The sequence below is a fragment of the Clupea harengus genome, chromosome 9, assembly GCF_900700415.2.
Source record: "Clupea harengus chromosome 9, Ch_v2.0.2, whole genome shotgun sequence".
Taxonomy (NCBI): Eukaryota; Metazoa; Chordata; class Actinopteri; order Clupeiformes; family Clupeidae; genus Clupea; species Clupea harengus.
The window spans coordinates 7623899-7649680 of record NC_045160.1 but is presented as its reverse complement, the minus strand read 5'-3'; the positions used below and the strand labels follow the sequence as shown (position 1 = coordinate 7649680).

General features: G+C 47.3%; 1 protein-coding gene across 2 annotated transcripts in view; it reads right to left on the bottom strand.

Annotated features, from left to right (window-relative positions):
• taok1a (TAO kinase 1a) overlaps positions 1-25782 on the bottom strand; it is a 46704-nt gene that overhangs the window by 19476 nt on the left and 1446 nt on the right. The window contains exons 2-20 of one of the 2 annotated variants that reach the window (XM_031573219.2): positions 17951-18208; positions 17448-17519; positions 16352-16453; positions 16104-16149; positions 15824-15920; positions 15477-15590; positions 14544-14635; positions 13776-13869; positions 13395-13476; positions 13132-13299; positions 11979-12188; positions 11540-11680; positions 9929-10165; positions 9649-9777; positions 9216-9419; positions 8812-9051; positions 8136-8348; positions 7687-7869; positions 6985-7443 (exon numbers count right to left, since the gene is read on the bottom strand). In XM_031573219.2, coding sequence (XP_031429079.1) covers positions 6985-7443; positions 7687-7869; positions 8136-8348; positions 8812-9051; positions 9216-9419; positions 9649-9777; positions 9929-10165; positions 11540-11680; positions 11979-12188; positions 13132-13299; positions 13395-13476; positions 13776-13869; positions 14544-14635; positions 15477-15590; positions 15824-15920; positions 16104-16149; positions 16352-16453; positions 17448-17519; positions 17951-18082 — 3015 coding nt within the window. In that variant the 5' untranslated portion in view covers positions 18083-18208. Of the gene's footprint in view, positions 1-5075; positions 7444-7686; positions 7870-8135; positions 8349-8811; positions 9052-9215; positions 9420-9648; positions 9778-9928; positions 10166-11539; positions 11681-11978; positions 12189-13131; positions 13300-13394; positions 13477-13775; positions 13870-14543; positions 14636-15476; positions 15591-15823; positions 15921-16103; positions 16150-16351; positions 16454-17447; positions 17520-17950; positions 18209-25782 lie in introns of those variants that run through there. The other variant, XM_031573218.2, reaches the window with a different exon arrangement.

Below are 25782 nucleotides of genomic sequence, written 5' to 3'. Positions count from 1 at the left end.
GCCCAGAAAGATACACCACTGCAGCGACAAAAGCTGCACACTTTGTGGATAATTGTCATACAAAGACATGTTCCGATGTTTAGTTGTTATGTTGACTGCTGTCATTAAAAGAAACACATGAACACCATGATTCCTTTAAGCGTTTGTGTCGGTGGCCACGCCGCGCCGCGCACCGTGCCGCAGCCCCCCCCAAAGCTGTAAACCTAGGGGAAACACTGAGCGGCCTCTGCAAAAATTGCCTGAGTGCATCTGGCCAATTTAAAACAAAAATAAACAAAAATGTTATTAGTATATTCCTGGGGAGGAACTGTACAGAAGGGTGAACACCACCACTATCCCCAAAATGGTTACTGTGTGTGTATGCACCTGCTAGTTGTGAATTCACTAAACAGAACTTATGCAACTTATAATGAATGTAGACAGCAACTGTACTTTTCATAACCAGCATACGTTATCCAGATACTGGTCTTTTGACATTTACATCCATGTAGGTTATCAGTGAAGATACGTTTGCTAGTAATAGCCTACGTAGCAAATTAGCAAATAACAGTCGCTAGCTAGCTATAGCTAGCCTAAGTGACAGCAATGAAACGTCCAATATTAGGTGATGCACAATACTACATGTATTTCGTTTGACACCTTAATGGCTGAGATGAGAACACTTACCTCTATACTTGGCTTTCTTTTCCTCTTCTTCCTTTCTTCGTTTTCGTCCCTGTGCTCCAGATGGTTTTGACCGCTTCATTTTTGCGAATGTCACGTAGCTGACACGCTCACGGCTCACCCCACCCTGGTAGTGTGCAGGAGCCCTCACATAACTAACGTAACGTAACTTAACGCAACCCCACCCATCGACAATAACCATCAATTCAATCTAAAAATCAGGTTGAAGTAAACGTATGGCTGAAGGGGCGCCCTCGGATGATCATGATTAATAAACATGTTTTTATTTGCTTGTTATTCTAACTATGATTAATGGGAAGTAGGTCCAAGGGCGACACTAGAGGGCGCCCCCAACCCATTTGTCGCCCTAGGCAGTCGCCTAGTTCGCCTATAGCAATCGCCGGCCCTGCACACACACACACACACACATTAATGTTAATGCCAATTCTGCAGTGTTGCTCTCAGTAACCATCAACCAGAGCCCTCACAGCAGACAACATTAGCACACCGCTAGCTTAGAGTCAGTGAAAGGGGCCAAGGGTCAACCCTCACTAGCACACACCGCTTGAAAATGAGGGGGATATGTGACTGAATCCCAAACAGATATCTATAATAGGAGTGTTCTAATAGGCGGCAATCGCCGCAGGTTGTCCGGTAAGAACAGAAAGGATGTCAATGAAAGTCCCAAGGATGATGGATTTTAATAGCACACACACTCTCAAGCCATGAATGCCAGGATGAACATGAAATAACCGTGTTGAACCATGGTTTCTATAGAAATTATAGAAATAACAAAGGCATACAAATATGAGTACTTATACAACAAGAATGAATATATGACATACATGATGTATATTATGGCTATGACATAAATGTGGATCTGTCCCTTTAACACCGTGCCGCATTACGGTGAACATTCCATTACCTCCGTTACCAACAGACAGCATTTGTTGATTTCTTAATCTGGGTCTGAAATATGTTGTGCTTTTGGCCGTGTTCAGACCTAGGCGTCTGTTTCGGGCAGAAAGAGATGACCAGAATGTTTTTTTTAAAGTAGCTTTTATTGCCATAACAACCGTGAGCTAATCTGGAGTTAACGTTAGCTAACATGCTAGTTTTTCTAACGACTTTTTAAATCCTCCTTTTAAATCTTTTGCTCTCATTAAATGGAGAATAAAGTGCCAAAGTTGTCAGTGTCAGTCCTCTGTGTATTACACCAAAACATTATCCTGGCTATCACCAGACCAAGCTCAATCTTATTTAAGTTTGCAGATCGGGCTGGGTTTACCCAGTCCACCAGAACATAATAGTAGTCAGTAATTGCAGACCATGTCGACTTCATGGGAAAACAATGAAAGAGAGAGATTATTTTCTATCTAAAAACATGGTAAATGCACCAGAATGTGGGAAATTGCGTCTACATCTTTCAAAATGTAATGGGGGCGAGAACCCCCAGACCCCCCGCCAAAATATGCCCCCCCCCCCCACTCTCAAAAACGCTGCTGACGCCCTTGCACACACACACACACACACACACACACGAAAGGTAAATGTCCGGTATTTATCAGACACTTTTCCCCAAAGCAACTTGCAATGGAATCCTGCAGGGGCCTGGAATCATGATTATTTACGAGTTATTTCAATATTACTGTGAAAGCAGACCAAAATCTCAGGACAAAAGGCTGTACTAAAATTACTTTATTACAGCTCATCTCTCCAGTATTCTTCCGTCAAATAGTAATTACAGTACAAACAAAATAGTACATTTGATCCTAGACTTTTTTTCAGATCCATGTTTTATATTTTAATACAATTTCAATGCTTTTGCTTTGCTTTAAATTTTATGTATAATCTGTATAATCTTTTTTTTTTTTTTAGACATTCAATAACATGTTTCACAATCTATACAGTTTAATACAGGTTACTCATGGGTTGTAGTGGTGATGTGGAGTCAGGAAGGGCTGAATACTGACATACTCTATACACAAAAATGGATTTCTGTTTCCTCTTTAAAACTACTCCCCCTTTCCCCACTGCTTTGCTTGAGTCTTGGGATGCTATAATGCGTTCCTCCTCCTGGTTACTGCCGGAACTAGTTTTCGTTCCTGTCCCGAGGGGGAAGGATACTCCAGGGAGGAGCGATGCAGTAGTGTTTGGGCTTGGCAGCTCGTACTGTAGATGGCACAGTGTTCGACCAGAGGCTGGACCTCTAATACGCCTTTTCAAATCTTAAAAATAAAAAACTTAAATGTTTCTCTCCCCCTTCATTCAGCTTTCTATAAGTTCAGTCAGTAGGACAAAAAAAAAAGATGAGTATCATAATACTAAAAGAATGGCCCACAGAACTGGAGAGGTGACATTGGGTACATACCATTAACAGGGACAGGGGAAATGAAACACCTCTACAGCCTCACTCACAGACATTCACAAGAATATAAACAAACAAAGAGCCCAAGTATTAACACATGAGGGCCACTTAGCCAGAGGGGCTGATAGGTACAGGTCAAACCAGTCAAGGGTGATGTGAACGCCTGAGGGATGCTGCTGGTTTGAGGCAGAGGGCAGGGGGAGGAATACACAGCTGAGGGGATGGAGGCAGGGTGTCCGGTTTGACACAAACTGTTCCTGGATCAGACGCTTGAACCTAAACCCTGACACCTGAGGTCTGCCTTTATTTCAGTGGCCAAGAAACAAAGTCTGGTCTTTCTGATGCACAGTGGAGGCGTTACATTCTTTGCAATGCTTAAAACAAAACAAAAATGAAAATCATTTCTTGGTGGTAGGAGGGTTACAGATGGTGAAGTTTTGAAGTGCCAATTCATTCTAATGGGGCGACGGCTTGCCAGGAACCAGAAGAGTGTCTGTGTGTGTGTGTGTGTAAACATTAGTCCCTGATCTTCAGCTAGACCTGCGGGGACCTCCTGCCACCGTCGCTCAGAGCACACAGGAGCACATCCAACCCCAGCGGCACAGAGACAAACGGGCACGCGGCTCACTGAGGCTCCTTCCTTAGGCTTCTCCTTTCTTTAGCAAGAGACTAAAAGAAAAGCTGTTGGTTCATTGTTTATGTTTTTCTGAATCGAATTTACAATTTCACACAAATACATCCTCCTCTCCTTTCACACACACCAGAGTTGCTCAGCATACTTTGTTCCTTAAAGTGTTTTGCTTTTCAAACTTCTTTTAAAGTTAGTCAATGCATTTAAAGTGTCCCTAGAGCTGAAGTGTCCCATGAAGAGGTGGCTTGCTCTCCGTGGCCTTCAGGTGCGCTGCTTTAGTGTGGAGGGGGGGGGGGGGGGGGACAGCAGCACTCATCTACCCAGAAAAGCCAAAAGACCCCTGAGCTCAGCCCACAGGGAGGGGAGAGAGAGGACACACAGGATGGACAGACAGAGAGAGGAGGGAGATGAAAAGAACAAGGGAGGGAGGGAGAGCGAGCGAGCGAGAAACATAGAGCACATACACACTCTCGCGCACACAAGACAAAGAGAGCCATTCTGCCTAAGTGCTTGGTCAAACACTTTTAAAAATGCATAGAAAGTATTGTTGGGATGGGTTTGTGTTGGTGATGCAATTCAACATTTTCTCTTTATCGAAATAATGTAATTCATTTTTGTAGAATCACCCCCAATTCATGTGCTTTGTGTGTATGCATAATGTTTTGAATGATATATACTGTATATATATATATATATATATATATAGGGATGAAGACAGCCTTGTGCTAAGGAGTCTGAGAAACACCAGCCCACTCTGTACTGATGAAGAAGCCATCAGGGTCCCCCAAAGAAGAAGTGACTTAAGCTAGAAGCATTCCTTTCTTGAAAACCACATCATCAACTCAGTTCAGCGCAGCTACAAGTCCCTCCTGTGCCACCTAGTCCAGTCTCACCAACACCAGAGCTCCTAACGACCCCTTGACCCCAGTCCCATTGCACTCAAACACAACGGAGTAGATCAATAGATCACTTGGCTGCAAACACAACATTCAGCTGTAGCAAAACTGAATCTGAAATCACACCAGAACTCACTTTTTCACCGCTGAAACCCCTTCAGCTGTGTTTCCACTCTTCAGTCTCACCTCCCCAAAGCTTGACTGTAAAACCAGAAACTCTCTCCTGACTGCCTAAACTTTCAAGTAACACATTACCAAGTTCAAAATACAAGCATCTCCTCAATGGCATACATTCTGTTCCATCCCACAGTGAAACATTGTATCCTATGTGCAGGTAGACCTGGGTGTCCAGGTCATATAAACTATCACGTCTTTAGAAACTCATATGACAGCTGGAATAAAGTGCTTCTGCTTGGCAGCTGCCATACAAGGCACCATGGAAAATGGCCATCGCCCTGTCACTGTGAGAGTTTGGTGTGAACTCTATGCTTGTTGGCTGGGATATCTCTCTTCTGTCTGAATCTATTACATTATAGCATATATCAATATATCCATTTGAAAAAAAAAAAAAAAATGAGAAAATATAATGCAATATAATTTTTATTGGGTCTACATCTGAAGGAATAAAAGATTTAAAACATTCATTATTCTGCTCTGTACTGCATTGTTTCTTCAGTACTAAAGAATCATTTCAAGGCACTAGACACAATGGATTTTGGCTCGGGATCCTTAATGATCCTTGGGAAGTGAAACCCTATGGCGGCTAAACAGGAGTATAACACAGGAGCTGGGGATGTTGTTGTTCAAAAACAAAAACAAACAAACAACCAGTCCAAAACCAACCAAGGAACATCTAGATCTGATATACACCACTAGGTGGCAGGGCAGGCTGCCTTTTGCTGCACTGAACCTCACATGCAACACAATGTCCGCTCTTTAGGTCTAGACAAGCCCCTGGCCTCTTAAATGGAAGATATGTATTTGCACAACACTGTGTGCATAATAATAGGAACTGACTGTGTTTTGGCATGCTGTGGGGTGCGTTTGGCTGACCCTCTCTTACACAGTGTGTGTGTGTGTGTGTGTGTGTGTGTGTGTGTGTGTGTGTGTGTGTGTATGTGTGTGTGTGTGTGTGTGGGGGGTGCATCTGAAGCATAACTGCTGTGAGGAGATCACTGGCAGGGGATGGCAGTCTTGTTGGGGCTCTCCCCCATCCTCCCAAACAGTCTGGGTCTGTGCGCCTCCTCCAAACCTCCTCTGCCACTGAGTGACACCCTGATCACATGACCACTGAGCAGTGCACTCTGGGATGGGTAGTTCAAAGGTGCGCTCAAGCCTTCACCTACACTGGGGGGAGGGGTAATGAAATGTGTTTTTTACCTGAATCTCATTTGAAAGAGCTCAGCAAAAACCAGGAGAAGCTAACTCATAATCTTCGAGTCACCTTTTAAAATTGTTAAGAATTAAAAAGCACAAAAATTTAGAAAGCTATTTTAAGGAAAGAGGCTTGGCAAATTCTAAACTACAAAGCAATGTTAACACACCACTGAGAGAAAAAAAATTATGCAAATCCAAGCTTGTGTTTTCATCACTACAGTCCACTTCATGATCAGCAGAGTGAATGGGACAGACTTGAGGAGGCCCTCCATTCCTCCAGCCTGGAAGAAGAGTGACTGGAGGGGGTCTATTGGGCTGGGGGGGGGGTCTATTGGGCTGGAGGGGGTCTATTGGGCTGGGGAAGGTGGGCTAGTGTTTCTCCGTTCCACATCACAGACAAGTCCCCGCGCCTCACAGATACTAAGCCTGATCTGAGATGCCAGATCGGGCCGTGCGGGCCGTAAACCGCGTCCTTACTCTCTGGGTTTGAAGAACGGTTTCAGATCATTTCACAAGAAAAGCAGTTTTTGGAAGACAAAAACTCACAATGACAAAGTTTGCTAAAAGTTTCAAATTAAACGACGAAAAGTAAAAGTCAACAAGTCATGTGACTGCAACATAACTAGTGCAATATATATATATGTATGTGTGCGTATGGAGAGAAAGAGAGACAAACACCCTCATGCACTGGGTTGACCTGTGCTGACCTAGTGCACTGCAATGTAAAGCCCACAAACCTGCACAACTTGACACACAAACACACACACACACACACACACACACACAGGGCAAGGAAGGAGTGTAGAGAGGAGAGGAGGTGACCAGGAGAAGGAGTGCTGTGTGGTGTCCCTCTGGCTCCCTCTGCTGCATGGGCAGTATCAGAGGCTCACACTGGCCCTGACTGGCTCTGCTGTGCTGTGCTGTGCTCTGCTGTACTGGGGGGTCTACATGAAGGACAGGTGGGAGCCGTTGGATATCTGAGAGGTGATGCTGGTGCTCCTGTTCATGGCCTGCTCACTGTGGCCCCCTGACGAGGTCCTGTTCAGGGCCTGGGGGCTGTTACGCGCCCCCACCCCGGCCCCGCTGCTTTTTGGCGTGGCCCCTGACGGCTGGACCCACGGTTGGCCTCCCTGGCCCCAGCCGGCCTGGATGGGGGGCCCTCCCGGACTGGAGTGGTAGTAGTGGTGGCCGCTGCCGCTGCTATGATGGCTGGAGATGCTGCTCCCACTCCCTCCTCCTACTCCACCCCCCCCTCCTCCACCGCCCCAGTGGGGCCCCTGGGAGCTTTTGGGTTGGTGCGGGGCCTGCTGCTGGGTGGCCCAGCTGGCCGGGGCCCCGGGGAAGCTGTGGCTGAGGGCCTCGGGGGAGATGTTGGCCAGCACCATGTTGCTGAAGCCCAGGCGCATGCTCTCAGAGTCGAAGGCCTCTATCTCTCGCGCCTGACGCTCCAGCAGAGAGCGGATGCGTTCCAGTCGCTCGTTCTGAAGAGCCAGCATCTCCTCCTCGATCTGAAAACACACACACACACTCACTCATCAAAGAGCAGTAGCCAGAGACGGATTTCAAACTCATACAGACAGTGAGTGGGGTGCAGCTGACAAACATGGAGAGGAGGAATGCAATATGGAGACTGGTTGAGCTCAACAGCTTGGTCAAGAAAGGGGGAGACAGAGAGAGAGACAAATACAGAGACAGTCAGAGAGACAGAGAGACAGAGATAGAGACAGAGAGACAGAGAGAGTGAGACAGACCTTTTGCTCGAGCAGTGCCCTGCGCAGTGAGACTCTCTGCTCCAGCTCCTTCCTCTCGCGCTCCTGCTGTGCGTCCGTCTGCATCTTGATCTTACTCTGGTACGCGTTCAGCAGCTCCAACTCCTGCTGCAGCTGCATACGCAGCACCTGACACTCTGCCTCCTGTGCTTCATCCAGACGCAACTGCAGAGGGAGAGCGACACACACAGGATTTTAATACAACAGGAGAGAGCTAAAGTGACATTGAGCAGAATGGAGCTAGCTTAATTCTATCTACAAACATACGGTTTCATTAAATGTTCTGGGTAACAAAGCACACAAAACATGATTGCAGAAAGGCTGAATCCATATGCACTATGATTGTCAAGACAAAATCAATAGTGTGTCTGCGTGTGAGAGAGAGAGATAGATATTGTGTGTCTCAGTGTGCGTGTCCGTGCCACACTCACAGCCTGCGTGGAGAGCATGTCGTTGATGGAGTGGTCGTACTGCTCGGCCAAGATGGCCAGCTTGCGCGTCTGCTCCTCCTTGATGCGCTTGAGCACGGCCTTGTGCTCGCTCTTAGGCGTGTTCTCCAGCAGGTGGTTCCGCAGGGCCTTGTACTGCCGGGTCTGGATCTTACACGTGTCCTGGAACTGCTTCTTGATCTGGAGCTCTTTGGACTGGGAGAGGAACCACACACAGCCACAGGACAGATGAGAGGAAGGAAGCTGCCGTTTGTCTTTAAAAGACTACATTACCCAAAGAGACTAATAGTCCCCAATGTGGGATCTTTAGGAAAGAGACTACATACATAGATTGATCAATCACTAAAGCTGAAGGATTCAGTATTTGAGTTGCCAGACTGCATATCAAACTATTGCCAGAGACAACCAACACATGTTGCACTGCTAATGGACTAGCGTGAGAGCTAATAAGCTAACTAACACATAGCTAGTAAGTAGTAATGCAATCAATCTAGAGGAATTCCTCTCGGCAAGCGATTGATTTGTTTTGTAGACGGGCTCCAGGGCCATACAAGAGGCTCAGGGTTGAGAGGAGGACCGTGGAGAGAGGAGAAAGAGTAGAGAACAGAGGAAGGAGAAGAGAGGAGAGAGAGAAGGGGTAGAAGGGCAGTGGTCCCACCTTGAGGCTCTTGGGCTGCTGCCGGACCTCCATGACGTGCTTGCGGCGCAGCTCCCTCTCGCGGCGCTTGTTGTACTCCTGCTGGTTGGTGAGCTCCGTCATGTGCTGCGTGCGGATCAGGTCGGCCCGCATGCGCTGGATGATGTTCAGCTGCCGGAACTCCAGCTCCTGCATGGACTCGTGGTGCCGCAGCAGCATGGCGTGCTCCAGGTCCTTCTGCGTCTGACGCTTGTTCAGCTCCTGCAGGTCACAGACACACAGACACACAGACACACAGACACGGGGATGAGAAAACAGAAGGGTAGAGAAATGTAAGGGAAGTCAAATGAATGACACAAAACTGCAGATAGGGAGCTACATGTTGAAAGTAAGCCCACTAAAGAGGGCGGAGGCGCCCCGCTCACCTCTCGGGCCAGGTCCTGCTCCACGTTGTGCCGGGCGATGAGGATGCGCCTCTTGAAGCGGCGGCACTCCAGGTCCAGGTACTGCCTCTGCCGCCGCAGCAGGTTGGCCTCCTCCTCCGCCTGGAAGTGCTGGATGTTCTCCTTCTGCTTGGACAGCCACTCCTGCTTCTCCTTCTTGGGCGTCGACTGGTTCTCATTCAACTCCTATGGGGGGGGGGAAAGAGAGAAAGAGAGAGAGAGAGAGAGAGAGAGAGAGAGAGAGAGAGAGAGAGAGAGAGAGAGAGAGAGAGAGCCAAAGAAGAACAGACAAAAGAAGAAAGAAAGAAAGAAAGAAAGAAAGACTTTAACAACTTTAAACTTTGTAGCGAAGTCTCTTGTGAAGGTCTGCTCCTGCTACTGTGCAGTGGTGATTTCTCCTGGCGGGGCCCTGTACCTCTTTGAGCTGCTCCTTGCGGAGTTTGTACTCCCGTTTCTGCGACTCCAGGAAGCTGCTGAGCTCCTTCTTCTGCTGGCTCTGGATGTGCTGCCCAAACTTCTTCTCGTCGTTGGTAAAGGTCTTGGCCTGCGGACAAGAAGAAACGGTTAGCACTTCATGCCCATGTAAAAACAGGCGTTATTTGAGACTCCCAACCAAGACATCAACACAAAGACAAGTTAAGAGTGAGAGGTTAGTGAACGTCAGTGTTAGGATTACTGCTCAGGGTGACTCATACATCTTTCTCCATGGTGGCCTGGTGCTTCTTGATGAGCTTCTCCATCTCAGAGGCGAAGCTGCTCCTCTGGCTCTCCAGCTCCTTGTCCAGGCGCAGGCGGTGCTCGTCCATCTCCGCCTTCACCTTGTTCTCCAGCGCCATCAGCTGCTTCTGGTGCTGCCGCCGCATGCGCTTGTACCCCCACATCTGCTCACGCAGCTCAGAGTCCTGCTCGTGCTCCTGGATCTGACGCGTCACCTGGCACACACACACACACACACGTTAAATAATGACAAAACACTGCTAGACATAACATAACATAATATATGACATCTAAGTCCGGGGACACACTGGATGTCAAACAAGACCATTTGCATATTTTGAATTTTCTCATGGTTCATTTTAGTAACACAAGACTGTATGATTCCACGTGTTATAAATCAAATGTCTGCTGCGTACAGAAAACTACATACCAGACAAGGCTAAGTAGGAAACACCATCTGAAATTAACTTGTCGTCCCGCCCCCCATCAAAACAAATTAAAAAATGCCCCCCCCCCCCCCCCCGATGTCTTGGCCCAAGATTTACAGATGAAAAATGTACAGAACATATCATTGGTACCTGCTAAGGGATATAGTTATTACTATTGTTTCAAACAGTCAGTGACTTTGGATCATGACTTCCATAAAGAGGTCGTGGTATGACACTGCTGTGACAGACAGATGAGAGGTCATGAGAGGTCATGCATCAGAACAGTGATGAGTGCTGTCAGGCACACTGAGTCACTTAGCTGTTTCGCTGGTTCACCATATTGATGCTGCCATATAAAAATAAAACACCCCACATTTATGCTTCATTAATATTATGGACCATTCATGCCATACTGGTTGAAATAACATATAGAAACTTAATATTTACTTCCACTAATGAAATGTATACAAATGCAGGTTCTCCAACTCATGACCCACACCTTTTAAATAAACAAACTAAACTAATACAAGAATGTTTCTGTGTGCTCCAAGTTCTTTAAAATTGCTTGTCCGTGTCATTTAGGTGCAAGCCTGTTGTGTACCCACTGTGTACCAAAGCCAACACAGAGTTGTAGCGCTGGAAGCTGAGCTGCAGGTTATACTGGACTGTTTTGATCAACGTTAAATAGGACTTGCTCATACGAGGTTTCGCTTTAATGTTCGATCAGACAGAATGTTTTCTTAAATCAAGGCAGCTGACTCATATGTCAAGAAGTGCAGCCACAAGACGGGATTATGCAAGCAGACGCAAAGCATCTTGCCAAAGGCGATGTGTCTCCTCTATAATTACTGAATACAGTCAACAGTTTATCCGTCAGCCCTGGGCAATGTGACGTTTACAGCTGACGTTTGTGTTCAAAAGTATAGAAAAAAAAAAAACAGGACCTCTTAAAGAGACTTTCTATACACCGTTTGCCACAGCTACCATCCTATAAACACAGTGGACACGAGAATGGAACTACAGAAAGGAGAGAGAGATGAGGGGATGGCCATGGTGAGAGGAGGAGAGGAACAGAAGGAGGGGGAGGGAGGGGAGAGAACTAGGACGAGGGAGGGAGGGAGAGCGAGCGAGCGAGACTGAAAGGTGTGTGTGAGCGCTCACCAGGGAGGCTGTACGGATGGTGGCAAAGTGCTCGCGGTTGCGGAGGTGCTTGCGAGGCGTGTGAGCGGGCGGAGACTGGGCCGGCTCAGAGGGCCTGCTCTGGGGCTCCAACGACTCCTCCTCCTGGTAGCTCTCCGACGCCTGGACACACACACACACACACACACACACACACACACACACACACACACACACACACACACACACACACACACACACACACACACACACACACACACACACACACACACACACACACACACACACACACACACACACACACACACAGAGAGAGAGAGAGTTGGCCTTGTGAGTCAACTTAACATAAAAAGAGGAAACAAAACAAAAACAGAACACAGGCAACAAAAAGCAGGACATGCTTCACACAAAAGGCCCACCCGCAGTGGCCATGACAGGACTGCAGGGCGGAGAGGCGTACCGGTTTGAGGTGGATGACGGAGTTGTTGGACATGACGGTGCGGTCACCCTCCAGCAGGTCTAGCTCGCTCTTGTTGTCGGCGTCCGTGGCGTCGGGCAGGCTGTTGACGGAGCTGCTCTGGGAGCTGGCGCTGATTGACATGCTGGGGATGGACTGGTTGCTGCCCACGCTGTTCACCGTGCCAGTCCGGCCCACGGTGTGATCGCCCTCCTGCCAATGGGGGGGGGTCATATGTGTCAGACATATACACACTATATACAACATACAACACATCGACACACACACAGACATACACAAGTAACAAGTATAGTCAGTTTATAGGCCAGTTTATTAGGTACACCTAGTGAAAACGAAGGCAGTGTAATACAGTCTTGCAATAAATCCTCCTTCATGATTGTGATAATGTTCAGTTTATGCTGAAACAGTTTATAGGTGGTGATTCAACTGTATGATCATTTTGGAGGTTGCAATTTGTGGTGCTGTTAAACTGTTGAATTAAAAACACAAATATGTTTAGCTGTTGTTAAGCCTTACTAATTGAAATTGGGGTGGTCAAAATAATAGAGACAGCATTGTCAGTACAATGTAATACAAAATCAACAGCACCGCTAATGGCAGCCTCCAAAATGAACACAGTTGAATCGACAGATCTCTAAATTAGTTTAAATAAATACTGAATACTATAACCTTTATGAAGCTAGGATTTATTGCAGGACTGGTGTATTAGACTGCATTAGTTTGACCTAAGTGTTACTAATAAACTGGCAACTGAGTGTCCATTCCCACACAAAGACAGATAGACACTCCACTCCAGACAATATGACAGGAACAGACCCACAGACAGGCAGATGGCCATGTTGACACACACCCACACACAGGCAACCACAGAGAAACAAACAAATGTATGCAAAAAAAAAAAACAGCCAGTGTGCTTCAGTTAATGAAGCTTCTCAAACTGTATAAACTGTATGCACTAGACTGCCAAAGTTACTATAAAAAAAGGACATCCATGAATTTGATTTGATTCTAAAGTGAGTGTCATTAGAGACAGAGACAGTCACTCAGGACCAGGCTCCATTCCTTATTCAGTAAAGAAGTGGCACTGTGTGTGTGTGTGTGTGTGTGTGTGTGTGTGTGTGTGTGTGTGTCTGACCTCTTCCTCATCGGCGACCTCTGTGGCGGGGCCGTTGTGGGCCTCCTGGAAGAGGATCTTCTTCATCTTGCGGTACTGCAGGTTGTCCAGCTCCCGCACGGCGTCTTTGGTGCGCTGGATCAGGTCCATCAGCACCGACTCTGGCCTCTCGCGCTGGACAAACGCATGCTGGGGGAGGGAAGCGCGCACACACACACATTACAGAGAGCCCACACCGTGCTGCTGTGCTGTGGGGGGACGTCGGGCATGGTGTGGCCACTCACCTTCAGCAGCTCCTCAGAGGTGGGCCTGTCCTGAGGGAGCTTCTGGAGGCAGGAGTCCACAAAGTTTCTAAAGTAATCCGTCCTGGAGAGCGAGAGCGAGAGCGAGAGCGAGAGCGAGAGCGAGAGCGAGAGAGAGAGAGAGAGAGAGAGCAAGAGCGTGTCAATAACAATGGACATAAAAAAGATAGAAATAAAGTCAAAGAAAGATAAAGTGGAAGAAAGTGGAGAAGGAGGGAGGGAGAGAGAGCAGGGGATGGGAGGTCTGTGTCTCCTGCTCTCCTCTTCCTCGCAGCTCATATTGTGAAGGTTAACTAAATTATGGATGAGGGGAGTAAATACTGGCAGTGGGCCTGAGGACCAATCAATTCTGGAGACACTCACCAGTCGCTGGACTGCAGAGTGGGGCTCTCGTTCTGGGCTATGTGGTATAAGGCACTCATCGCATTCATGTTGAAGAGGGGAGGTTTCCTCTCAGCTACACGCAGAGAGAGGAGCACAAATCACATTAAGGGTTAAAGACCGAGGCACAGGCAAGTCGAGAATCCTTTATGAAAAAACACTGGGCCTAGCTGGACCCAGACAGTAGGAGAGGGAGAGAGAAAGTGATAGAGAGAGATAGACACAGAGAGAGAGAGAGGGAGAGAGAGATAGACACAGAGAGAGAGAGGGAGAGAGAGAGAGAGAGAGAGAGAGGAGAGAGAGAGAGGAGAGAGAGAGAGACATAGATATGGATGGATTGGACACTGTCTGTCTGTCTGTCTGTCTGTCTGTCTGTCTGTCTGTCTGTCTGTCTGTCTGTCTGTCTGTCTGTCTGTCTGTCTGTCTGTCTGTCTGACAGACAGACACACAGGGGGGGGGTTTGAGACAGATGTATAGACAGACAGACAGTCAGAGGGACAGAGATATGGACAGAACGGAAAGACAGAGAAAGGGAGGTGGGGAGGAGAGGATAAAGTGATGGAGAGTGCAGGCCTGATCAAAAGAGAAAGCACACTGTAGACCATGAGAAACATGGTGGGTAGTGTATAGCCTCAGGGCGTGTGGTGTGGTGTGGTGTGGTGTGGTGTGGTGTGGTGTGGTGTGGTGTGGTGTGGTGTGGTGTGGTGTGGTGTGGTGTGGTGTGGTGTGGTGTCGTGTCTACAGGCTGACCTAATTCAATACAGGTGATCCCTAGAGACCAGATGTCCACTTTGCCCTCATACTGCCCCTCGTCCATGGCCAGGATCACCTCTGGGGCCATCCTGTGGGAGAGAGAGAGAGAGACGGATTTAGTAGCACTTCAATCATCATCCATGCTATTTCATGAATTTACTTCACTCTATCCTCTGCTGTTCTGGGAAATTTTGTTGTCGATTTTGTTGTTGATTTTGCTACCTTGGTATGACATATTCTGACTGTATGCAAAACAACATCAGATTTTTAACAATAGAATTTCATTGCACATGCTAATGAGCCTCCAACAACAAACAAACAAGGCTGACTTCAGTCATTTTTTTTTGTCGCACAAACGACACACAGCAAAACACACGTGCATATATAGGTGGCGACACAGGACAGGCCGAGGTCGCAGTGAATTTATTCTCTGCATTTATCCCATCCTTCCTCCAGGACCCCAGGAGCAGTGGGCAGATTTTAGGTGCCCGGGGACCAAGTCAAGTGATCCGTCTTGGTCAGGGACGGACAGTTCAGTTTTTCTGTTTGGGTTCTTATTGGAGGAAACCCCTTTGTGAAATCGGGGAGAACATGCAAACTCCACACAGAAAGGCCCGGGAGACTGGGCACTGGAGGCCTGGGGAGAACCTACCCCCCAGGACCAACAGCGCCCCATGCGGGAATCGAACCCAAGACCTTCTTGCTGTGAGGCGGCAGTGCAAGCACCTGAGCCACCGTGCCACAAGAGTACATGTAGTACATGATCTCAAAAATCAATGCATCCTCTAGGTTTCCCTAACCACAATTAACACGACTAACTAACAATCGCTAACTGACTGAGAGAGAGCGCGCGCGCGTGCGCGTGTGTGTGTGTGTGTGTGTGTGTGTGTGTGTGTGTGTGTGCGTGCGCAGCTCAGAGAGGAGCCTCACCAATATGGAGTCCCCACAAAGGAGTTTGCAGGAGAGCTGAGGGAGGCAGAGCCAAAGTCTGCCAGCTTCACCTGCCCTGGCTCTGTCAACAGGATGTTCCCTGCCTTGATGTCTCTGAGGAGAGAGAGAAGAAAGGATGGGGTTCACATGAGAGGAGAGAAAGAAGAAAGGATGGGGTTCACATTAGAAAACTCATGTTTACTTGACAGACCAATTGGATATCCAAATGTTTATGAAGAATATTACATTTTACAGACTATATGTACACGTGATGAACACACTTAGTGCACTGCAGTGCAGCGTAAAGACACCTGTACACACACACACACACACACACACACACACACCTGTGAATCATAGTATGGGAGTGGAGGTAGGCCAACCCTTGCAGTACACCATGAGTGATTGCTGCTATTTCCATTTCTTGTAAAGGTTTCTTGTGCACTGGATGGAGGTAGACAAAAAAAGAACAAACACACAAATCAATACACAACCACTGATGCATTTTAAGGATTATTTATATATGATTTGCAGTCATATGAAGTTTTATTTATAATGTTCATCATTCTCAGTGTGGCTATGTGTAGTCCTTGGCCAGACTGGACAGTGTGTGAGGAACAAGCCTACCCTCTAAAACATCGGAGGTGGACCCCAGGCAGTACTCCATCACCAGCTAGAGAGACAGGAAGGCAGAAGGGTTGGGGGAAATAGGGTTATGAAAGGAACTGGCAGCTTTCAAAGTGCCTTTAATGATGGCAAACAGAGTTGTGGAGGGAGCTGCAGCGGTTATGCAACAGTGAAATGAAAGTGCTGGTCCACTGCAGCATGAGGAGGCACTCCAAGCACACTCAGCAGGACGAGAGGGGGACTCTTACCCAGGCTGTGTGCTCGCGCAGGTAGCATCCTTTATACTCAATACTGTTGGGGTGCTGGAGCTTTTGGAGGAACTTCACCTCCTTAATGATGTCCTGCCACTTCTGCACGTTCCAGAGAGAAGGAGGAAGAACCACAGGAGGGAGAGGGAGAGGGAGAGGGAGGGGGTTAAGAAAAGACTAGCCCAGACAACAACACACATACCAGCTGACATGACACACAAGCATAAGACCAAACTAGTTGGGCTACACTGTAAATATCAGACGACAGAGATCAAAACCATTCCTGCGTCACAGAAACTAAAGCTATGTCCACGGGTGCAGTCAACTTCAAACAGGTTCTCTGTTATTGAGAATAAAAAAAAACAAAACAAGCAGGACAACAGTTTTGCTTCTTCTTTTTTTGTTTTGAACAGATTTATGACGCATTTATGAGCCGCCGGTCGCACCTAGCGCCTCTCTAATTGTACGTCTGGCGTGAATGCTGCCCCTGGGGGCTCGTGGCACACGCTCCTGAACGTAGCGCTCCCACTCCACGGCAACACAACGCTCCCACTCCACTCGCCACGGCAACGCAACTCACTCTCCGATGCGCAGAGAGGGTGACTAAAGCAGCTTGACCTCGGATGAGTAACGGGAGCGGAAGAGGCAGAATTCTCCATCTGAGCAACTCCGCAGCAGACCCAAATATAGCAGCGGCCGAGAAGGGCACGCAAAGACTGCTGTTCAGCCGGCACAATCATTAGGCCTACGGTGGTTATTAATGTCTTCACTGATGACTAACACAACTTTGTTTCCTTCTCAGGGTTCTTCTTGTTCGGTGTGCGTTGTTAGTAGTATAACGTCATGTAAACATCTTTAGAATATATTTAGGATATGTGTGGAGGGTATGGATCCATAGGAGATTCCCTATCGGCCTTATTACTGCGTAACGACACAAGAGCCCACTGGAGCTGTTCCCTCATGGCCCCATGTTCACATAGTGAGGTAGAGTCAGACCATCATCTCCACTCCAGTCAACCGTGGCCCCATGTCATCTATGGTTAAACCGTCAGGTAGAGTCAGACCATCATCTCCACTCCGGGCAACCGTGGCTCACCTCATTGCATTGTTTCCCACTGTAGGACATCTTCTTGATGGCCACCACCTCTGAAGTCCGCACATCCCGAGCCTGGGGACACACGTCACATGAGCACGTTATCAGACAGACAACACCGCCACTGGAAGATCATACACAGCGCTATTCGGCTCAAGTCGTGATGAAAGGGTACCATTATTTTTCAGGGTTATAAATGGTTGTTTTCACAGAAAATGTATCCAGCTTACCCCACTGATCTATAATAAATACATTCATGTTTTACCCATAAACCCCTTAGCCACAGGACGAGGCCTATGGAGACTGCTGGTTGGCTACAGGACGAGGCCTATGGAGACTGCTGGTTGGCTACAGGACAAGGCTTATGGAGACTGCTGGTTGGCTACAGGACAAGGCCTATGGAGACTGCTGGTTGGCTACAGGACGAGGCCTATGGAGACTGCTGGTTGGCTACTGGCTACAGGAAAAGGCCTATGGAGACTGCTGGTTGGCTACTGGCTACTCACAAAGTAGACGGCGCCGAAGCTGCCATGGCCAATCTCACGGAGGTCGGAGTAGAGCTTCTCGGGGTCCTCTTTGAAAAACAGCTCGGCGATGTCGGGGTCCTTGAGGCTCCCCGCACGGGCGCTCTTGTTCATGCTGGGACCGGGGGCGGGGGAGGGGCCGCAGCGCAGCCACCAGCAACTATCTGGGTCTGCGACTGCGACGCGACAGCCCCCACCGATGGCTCATCTGCAGGACAGCGGCTGCATACAGATCCACACCTGAGGGAGCAGCACAGAGAGAGACACACAGAGAGAAGATGTGCCTGTTAGACAGATACTACGTGGGATGGACATGGAGGGGACAGACAGCAAGAGAATCATGCAATATGTTGGCTGAGAGAGAGAGAAAGAGAGAGAGAGAAAGAAAGAAGGCAGTGGCACACACACAGAGAAACACTGACTACATGAGAAGTAGTGCTGCCCAATTAGGCTAATCTAAATCACAATCACCGTGTCAGCCTGTGTGATCACATAACCGCAAAAGGCTGCAGTTTAATTAAGTAAACAATGTGTGTGTGAACGTGACAAATTATTCTCTGTTTGTGTGCAGTCTGCTCATTATCTACGCCCAGAATAACGAGATGACCAATCAGTCTCTGTTTAGGCAGTGAAGTGTATGGTCACATGACTATGCCAGGGTTGCCAAACTCTGACTGCCTAAACTGCTGTTAACCGGTACTACGGCTGTGTTTAAGGCGTTGGTTGGAGTTTATGACCAATTTCTCGCGCAACGCTTTTTTTCACCGTAGGAATGAACTATAATAATTAGTGTCTATAAAGAGATTAAAGAAACCTCAACACCATGAGAGGGAGGCTTGTAGGCAGGGCACTGCCATCAGAATAAATGAGTAATTTGATAGTTTTCTTGTCGTAGGCTAGGCTATGTAGTCTATTTTGTCCATATTTATACGATTGAGATGGAACAACACACTGAATAGTCTAGCTAAATATGTGAAAATAATTTAAATAATTAAGTTATAGCCTACACTCTGCAGCTCTGAAATTGACCCGTTAATCACTATTAATGAGGTAAGATCTACTCCCTAGGCTAAATGGATCAATATAATGCTACTGTAAGGATAACTTCATTCTAGCAAATAATTTAAGATGAAACCCCAGTTTAAAGCGGTCAAGATTAAAACGAATATTTTCATATCAAGTGGTAGGCTATGCATTAATAGTTCTCATTAATGCTGAGTATAGATGAGGTGTGTTGCTCACACTCCTAATAGCCTATTTCTGTGCTCTCAGCAAGCAGAAAAAAGGCTGAGCTTGTGAAAGCTGGAGGAGGGCCCCCTCCTGCTCCTGCTCCTTTCTCCCAGGCTGGGGAGTCAGCCACTGCAAACAGCACAGGGGCCCATGACGGAGGGGGTCCAGGGGCAGTCAGTTCTGACCCCGCTCACTGTCCACCCTTTCTGTACAGGGTCATCATCATTTGTTTTGAAGTTCACATGCCTGTCTTATGTACAGTTGAAGGGGATACCTATTGAGCTGCTAAAGCAAGTAAACTCATGATACCATTTTGTGATCCCATTGCCAGCAAATCATGCCTCCGTCTCCACAGATGAGCGTGAGGGTGAGGGAGACAGACAGAGACAATCATGGACTATGTTGGCTTCTTTGCTCCCTACCGGAGTTGTTTAATGCTGGTGGTCTATATTGAGAGAGAGAAGCAGACAAAAAAGGGAGAGAAGGAAGCAGAGGCACACACACACACACTGAGAAAGCCAGAAACAGGAAGTGGAGAGGAGACACCCTTGAGCGGCAGCCACAACACCCTTAGCAGAATCCCAGCAGGGCTCTAGTGGGTACACACACACACACACACACACACACACACACACACACACACACACACACGTGTAATCAGCTGGGACCGTCTTGCTACAGACACACAAACGCAGACACACAGAGCAGTCCTTTCTATCATCTGTGATATTCTACACTGTTGTCACTGCCAGACACTCCATGCCGTACAAACAAACACTTCAGTCCGCTCACTAGATCTAGTGGGAACTGGGAGTCTAGGGCAGAACTTTTTGCCATGATCTGAATGGGTAATGTGTGTGTGTGTGTGTGTGTGTATGCGTGTCGGCCCACTTTAGGGAGTGCTCTGGGAGTGGTGGAAATGGGCCTGTCCGAGCCCCGTGTGTGTGTGTGTGTGTGTGTGTGTGTGTGTGTGTGTGTGTGAGAGAGTCAGGCGTGGAGGGCCCAGGAGAGAAGGCCACTTATAGCTCCTGTTCCCCTCTGAGGCGGCCACACAGATGTGACGATGCTGGGAAAATGGGCCCTCTGGTTACCATGGCAATGGCACCGCCTGCACATGGTAGACTGATGCCCTGCACCCAAGCAACAACCAATAGCCCAACACCCCCACCCCATCCCAAATAAAATAAAATAAAATAAAATAAAATAAAATAAAATAAAACCTCCCTCCCTCCCGTTCAGTCTTTGCGCCGGTCACTACCTTGATTGTGCACTCCGCCAACGCAGGCCTGACGAGGAGGGTTGCGTAACCACAGGTGAGAAGAACAAGGTGCTCGACAGAGGAACAAAGCATAGCGCCCGCACGAGTCATCAGTCACGCTGACACCGCAGAGGAGCAGCCTTTCATCGCCGCGCGCCAAATAAAGCTCACACGGACATCTGTGGCGCAGGCAGGAGGAACACGGGCCAATACACTCATTACCAGCGCGCTCTTTCAAAGAAAATGACACAAATTCCTTCTGAAATAGGCTGACATTCTTCTATCAGAATAGTCTACTCTTGTGTGTTTAGGAGAACCTGGCAGAAACTCTCCTCCCAGCTTAACAATGGCATGAGCCCAGGTCTTCTTGATGCCATGGGAGCGCGTGTTCAGAGCATGTCTGGATGAGTTGACTATAGGTGCAGATGGAGATGTGTCAGCAGCCGGGCGCCACACACACACGCTCCTCTCTCCGCCACAACACGCCCGCGAGTAAAACCACGTAAACAACTGCACAGTGGCTCTGGGCTTTTTGGGTGGGAGGTCAACGGCTCATTTTCCTGATACCAATCAAGTAGTTTCTTCTTTTAAACCAACCCTAAGGGCCATTTAAGCCAACCTAAGGCTAGACGTCAGGCCCTTGTTGATAGTGCTGGCATTCCACAGGCGCTCTCTTTAAGTCTCTGTGCCTTTCTGCGTGGCGCTTTAGGGGCTGAAGCCTTCCATGACCAAACTCTCTTCAGTTCACACAGCACTGGAGCTCCAGCATGCAGCGCTCCTTTTTAAATAGAAACTCTGTTTATTACTGCTCCTTGGGTACAGACCCCCGCCCCATCCCTCCCTCCCTCCCTCCCTCCCTCTACACACACTGCTCAGATGATCAGCTTCACAGACACAATACTGATGACTGAGGTCTGATGTTGGAGTCACAAGACTGGCCCTCACTCCCCGCCCGGGTAGAACAGACCCAGCTCTCAGAGCCTCTCACACACACACACACACACACACACACACACACACACACACACACACACACACACACACACACACACACACACACACACACACACACACACACACACACAAGATGGTGCAGCAGTGTTAAAGATCATGTTGACTGATGCTCTCTAGCATTCAGTGTGGTGACGCTGTAGTGGTAATCAGACAGAGCATGGGCCCTTGGCTGGTAATGGCTGACACCATAGCGTGCCACAGACCATACACAGATGGCAAGAATGTGGCAGGGCAGAACAACAAAGGGCAGGGGCCATCTGTCTCATGGAACTACTGCAACAGCAACTGCAACAGCAACACAGTATTCAAATGCCTATAGTCAGTATCCCACAACCCCTGCAAACATTTAATGCGCAATACTGCTTCACACTACAACTGACCCACACTGCTGACCCACACTGCTGACCCACACTGCTGACATCACCACATCACACCAAACCATTTCTGAGACTCACCAGAGAACCTCGGGATTAATCTTCTTGTACTACAGTAAATCACTCTGCTACGTCATACCACATGCATACAACCATTTGTTGACAAAGAAAGCCTTAATTGGTCATTGGCTTACAAGATGATTAATCATTCAATAGATCATCACTTCCCAATGTAATGTAGAGGTCTTCTTTCACGCAAACAAACATTCTAAGGTACATCCTCATGCTCTGTCAAAACATCATATGGGCTCCACATTTGCATGTCATCTTACTGCCCCACAGGAGTACTTCGGAGAATTGCACTTACACATGTTCTATGGTCCTCTCAGGGAAAACAAATACTATAGGGGTGGGGTGGTTTGTTACCCATCACCCTTAACCCACAAGTCTTTATTGATCCGGTTTCATACCAGATAGGACAGATACACACAGACACACACACAGAGGAAGTAATGCTTATCCCCATCCACTGAAGGCGAGGTGCTGTTCCCGTTTGCATCATCATGTCCACTCACTGGCTAAGGTCATTACAGCAGTGTCACAGGCCTGCCCTGGATTACGTATGTGCTGTTGCTGTTGCTATCCGGCCGCCCACAGCTCAACCCTGATCACTCCCTCCCTCCCTCCCTCCCAGCAGCCCACTGGAGGGGCCTGAAAAGCAGCTTTGTGGGCTCCGTCCGACGCATGTCTGTAATCATGCAAGGGCCAGCTCAGGAATGACGACATTCTTACGCACTGGCCACATTTACATCTGCACAATGTGCCAATGAATGGGAGGCTGGACTGGACTGGACACTGCACTTTAACATATGATGCTTAGGTCCCATGATGGCTGACAGAGATAGTGTGTGCTGCCTTCAAGACTTCAAATGGTACACCGCACCAGTAGGAATGTGTTTACTACTAGGAGTTCACCAATCTGGTTCAAATTGTAATATTTGATTGTTCAGTCAGAAGTACAGTTAGATTTCTTCATTTAGGTTAATAACTAAAAGCTGTGCATGAGGTTCCACTCCACTCGTACTCAACTCTACCTCATACGTGGGGTTATAGACTACAAGCTAATGAGCTGGTACTGGACTCAATAAGGAGGGCTGACTGACTAGAACATTAAATTAGGCAACTCAAAAAAGTCAACAGGTAAACAAAACAAGTCAAGATGTACAGAAAAGACTACGGTTAACCAATCAGGAGAGAATATAAACAGGAACAAACTGAAATGGTTCTGATTGGTTCATCACTGTTAAATGGACAACAGTGAGCATTCCACAAATACCACGAGAAACATGTCCCTTCTTTACTCACTAGCGCGCACACACACGCACACGTCATGTGATGCCCAAGCTAAAAACATTTTTGATCCATTTTATTTGCAAACCTTTACTGCTTATGGCCTTCTAAGGCCAACCTTCCTGAATAAACAGACACTTGATAACTAACTAATTTCAGGCCTAGACTACAGTTGTAAAAAGGCATCAGCAAGCAAGGTTTGATATTGGAATTAAAACATTATGATGTGGCACATGACACTAGATAGGGGGTGCAAATAATATGCCTCAGCAACCCAACCTTCCATACAAAAACCTGATTCAAACTCCTTAATGCTTGCTTTCACTCAGCTTAGTTTTTTTAATTATTATTTATAGTTATTTGAATTACTATGTTATGTACTTTGCACTCTTATTATATATTTTTAACATTTTTATTTTTTTGCACTCCTAATTACTTTTATTCTTCCTTTGGACGTTTGTTTTGCTTTTATATTTGTAAAGCACATTGAACTACCTCTGTGTATGAAATGTGCTACTTGCCTTGTCTAGTTGAGGGAAACCTTTCACTCCTACAAGGAAGAGTGATGTTTGAGTGCAACGTTCCATCCTCAAATAAATGTTGGTCTTTGGAGCTATACGTGGGACATCACATTCATTACTGAAGGGCTGTGATCATCTGATGAGAGGGATACAGCACACTTCACTTTTCATTTTTTTGGCACTATTGTCTGGGGTAGTTCCCAAGAGGGTGTCAGCCTAGTGGCTAACGACACACAATAAATGTTCACTCTGGGGAGAGTGTAACACTACACTGACACTACAAGCTACTCTAAATAGGGTATCACCTGTTGTACAATCTGTTAAACAAATCATGTTATTGAATACCACACCAAATGTGGTCTGTGCATTTACCGTTTAGGTTGTTCTGGTAGCACTGGGGGGGGGGGGGCAGAGTTTAAAAAAACTGAATAGCTCAGAAAAAAAATGACTGAATAGCTATACAATTGTTTTTAGGTTTGTTAACAAACCTTTTGGTGCAAAAACAGTTTGACTCAATAATCGTGGCCTTTAAATTACTTGATTATCCTAATGTAATTATTAATTTAGTTCTGCACAGTTGTAAGAAGATGTGTCGTAAACTTTGATTTTCTTCTAAAATGGGGATTTGGGGAGAGAAAAACCAAGACTTCGGTGCCTGTTATTAGTATATCTGACTGTATGGACTGGTGGTATAAGCCCTTCATGAAATGAGACACGACAACACTCTGCAATAGGTTTAGGATGAACAAAATCCAAATGATCAACGTAATCCACCGGGGCGACTGAACATCTCGTTCCTTAAGGTATGAGACCATGTACTTATCTATGTACCTGTAATGCAACAGCATGGGTAACACAAGGGACAGAGACCACTGGCCAACAATAAACACCCCGGGGGTGAAGATCAGAAACAGGAAAAATGTCAATCAGGCCTGGATTTTCTGGCATTTTCTTTTTTAATGGCATAGCTGGCAGATGATGGTATGCATGGTCAAACAGCAGCGACTGAACTGATGTGTCCAGGAGGAGGGGGAGAGAGAGATGCTTTAATGAGGTCAGAGACAGACAATTGTGGGGAGACAAGGGGCTGTGGTGTCCTCCACACAGAGGCATCATTCAGTGGCGTGTTCACACACATTTCAGTTTGCATGTTTCCGTGTGATACACACCCAACAACAAATAGGCCACTGCAACAATGCCAGCGAGAGCGCTTCGCCACAAGGGTTCTGGCATCCACAAGTCCCCCTTTAAAGTAATTTCTGCCAGTGGATGAACAAGCATATCAACGCCATCCAAATGTGTCTTCTAGAGTACACTGTGTGACAGCATGCCTCTTGGGGAGGGGGGGGGGGGGGGGATCTCTGCTCTTGCTCCATAAAACATGACCAAAGGGAACACACCCAGGAAAGTCAAGCCATAATGCATGGCCTCCATATGGAACTGTGTGCCTGATGAAAGGTTCCTGTTTCAATGGGAGGGAAGCAAATTAATCTGGCACCAATGAGTTAGCATGTGCTTTCCCCATCAAAGGCAAAAAGGTTAGAGATTTAATGAACTACACTCCATCTGGACGTGAGGGTAGCTTCTTAGTAATAATGGGGTGCATTAGAAATGACAGCCACAAGCCACAACCAAATGAATGAGAGACTGTTACAAAGGCCTACATACTTTTACGGACTTAATGACATACAAATGTTTTTGCTTCTAGTTGTAGTTTGTCGCTCTGTACCTGAGCCACTACATAGGGGCGGTCATTGTTGTGTAGCTGAACTGTCAACGCAGTGGTTTCAGGGGACTGGATGAGTCAACGTTAGCTAAGCGGTTTGACATGAGGAAATGAAAATACCAAATCCGACGCCATAGTACTGCAAGACCCCATCACTTGCATTGCGAGTATTGGCAACACTGACATTTGTCAAACGGTACACGGGAAACGGTGGTGTCAGCCGATGCGCCCAACATTATGGACAAATCCACACAATTAGGCGTTGTCCAGAAACAACTAAACCGGAAAAGAGGCTGGCTCACGGAATAAATAATACTTGTTGCAATAAATCACAGGCAATT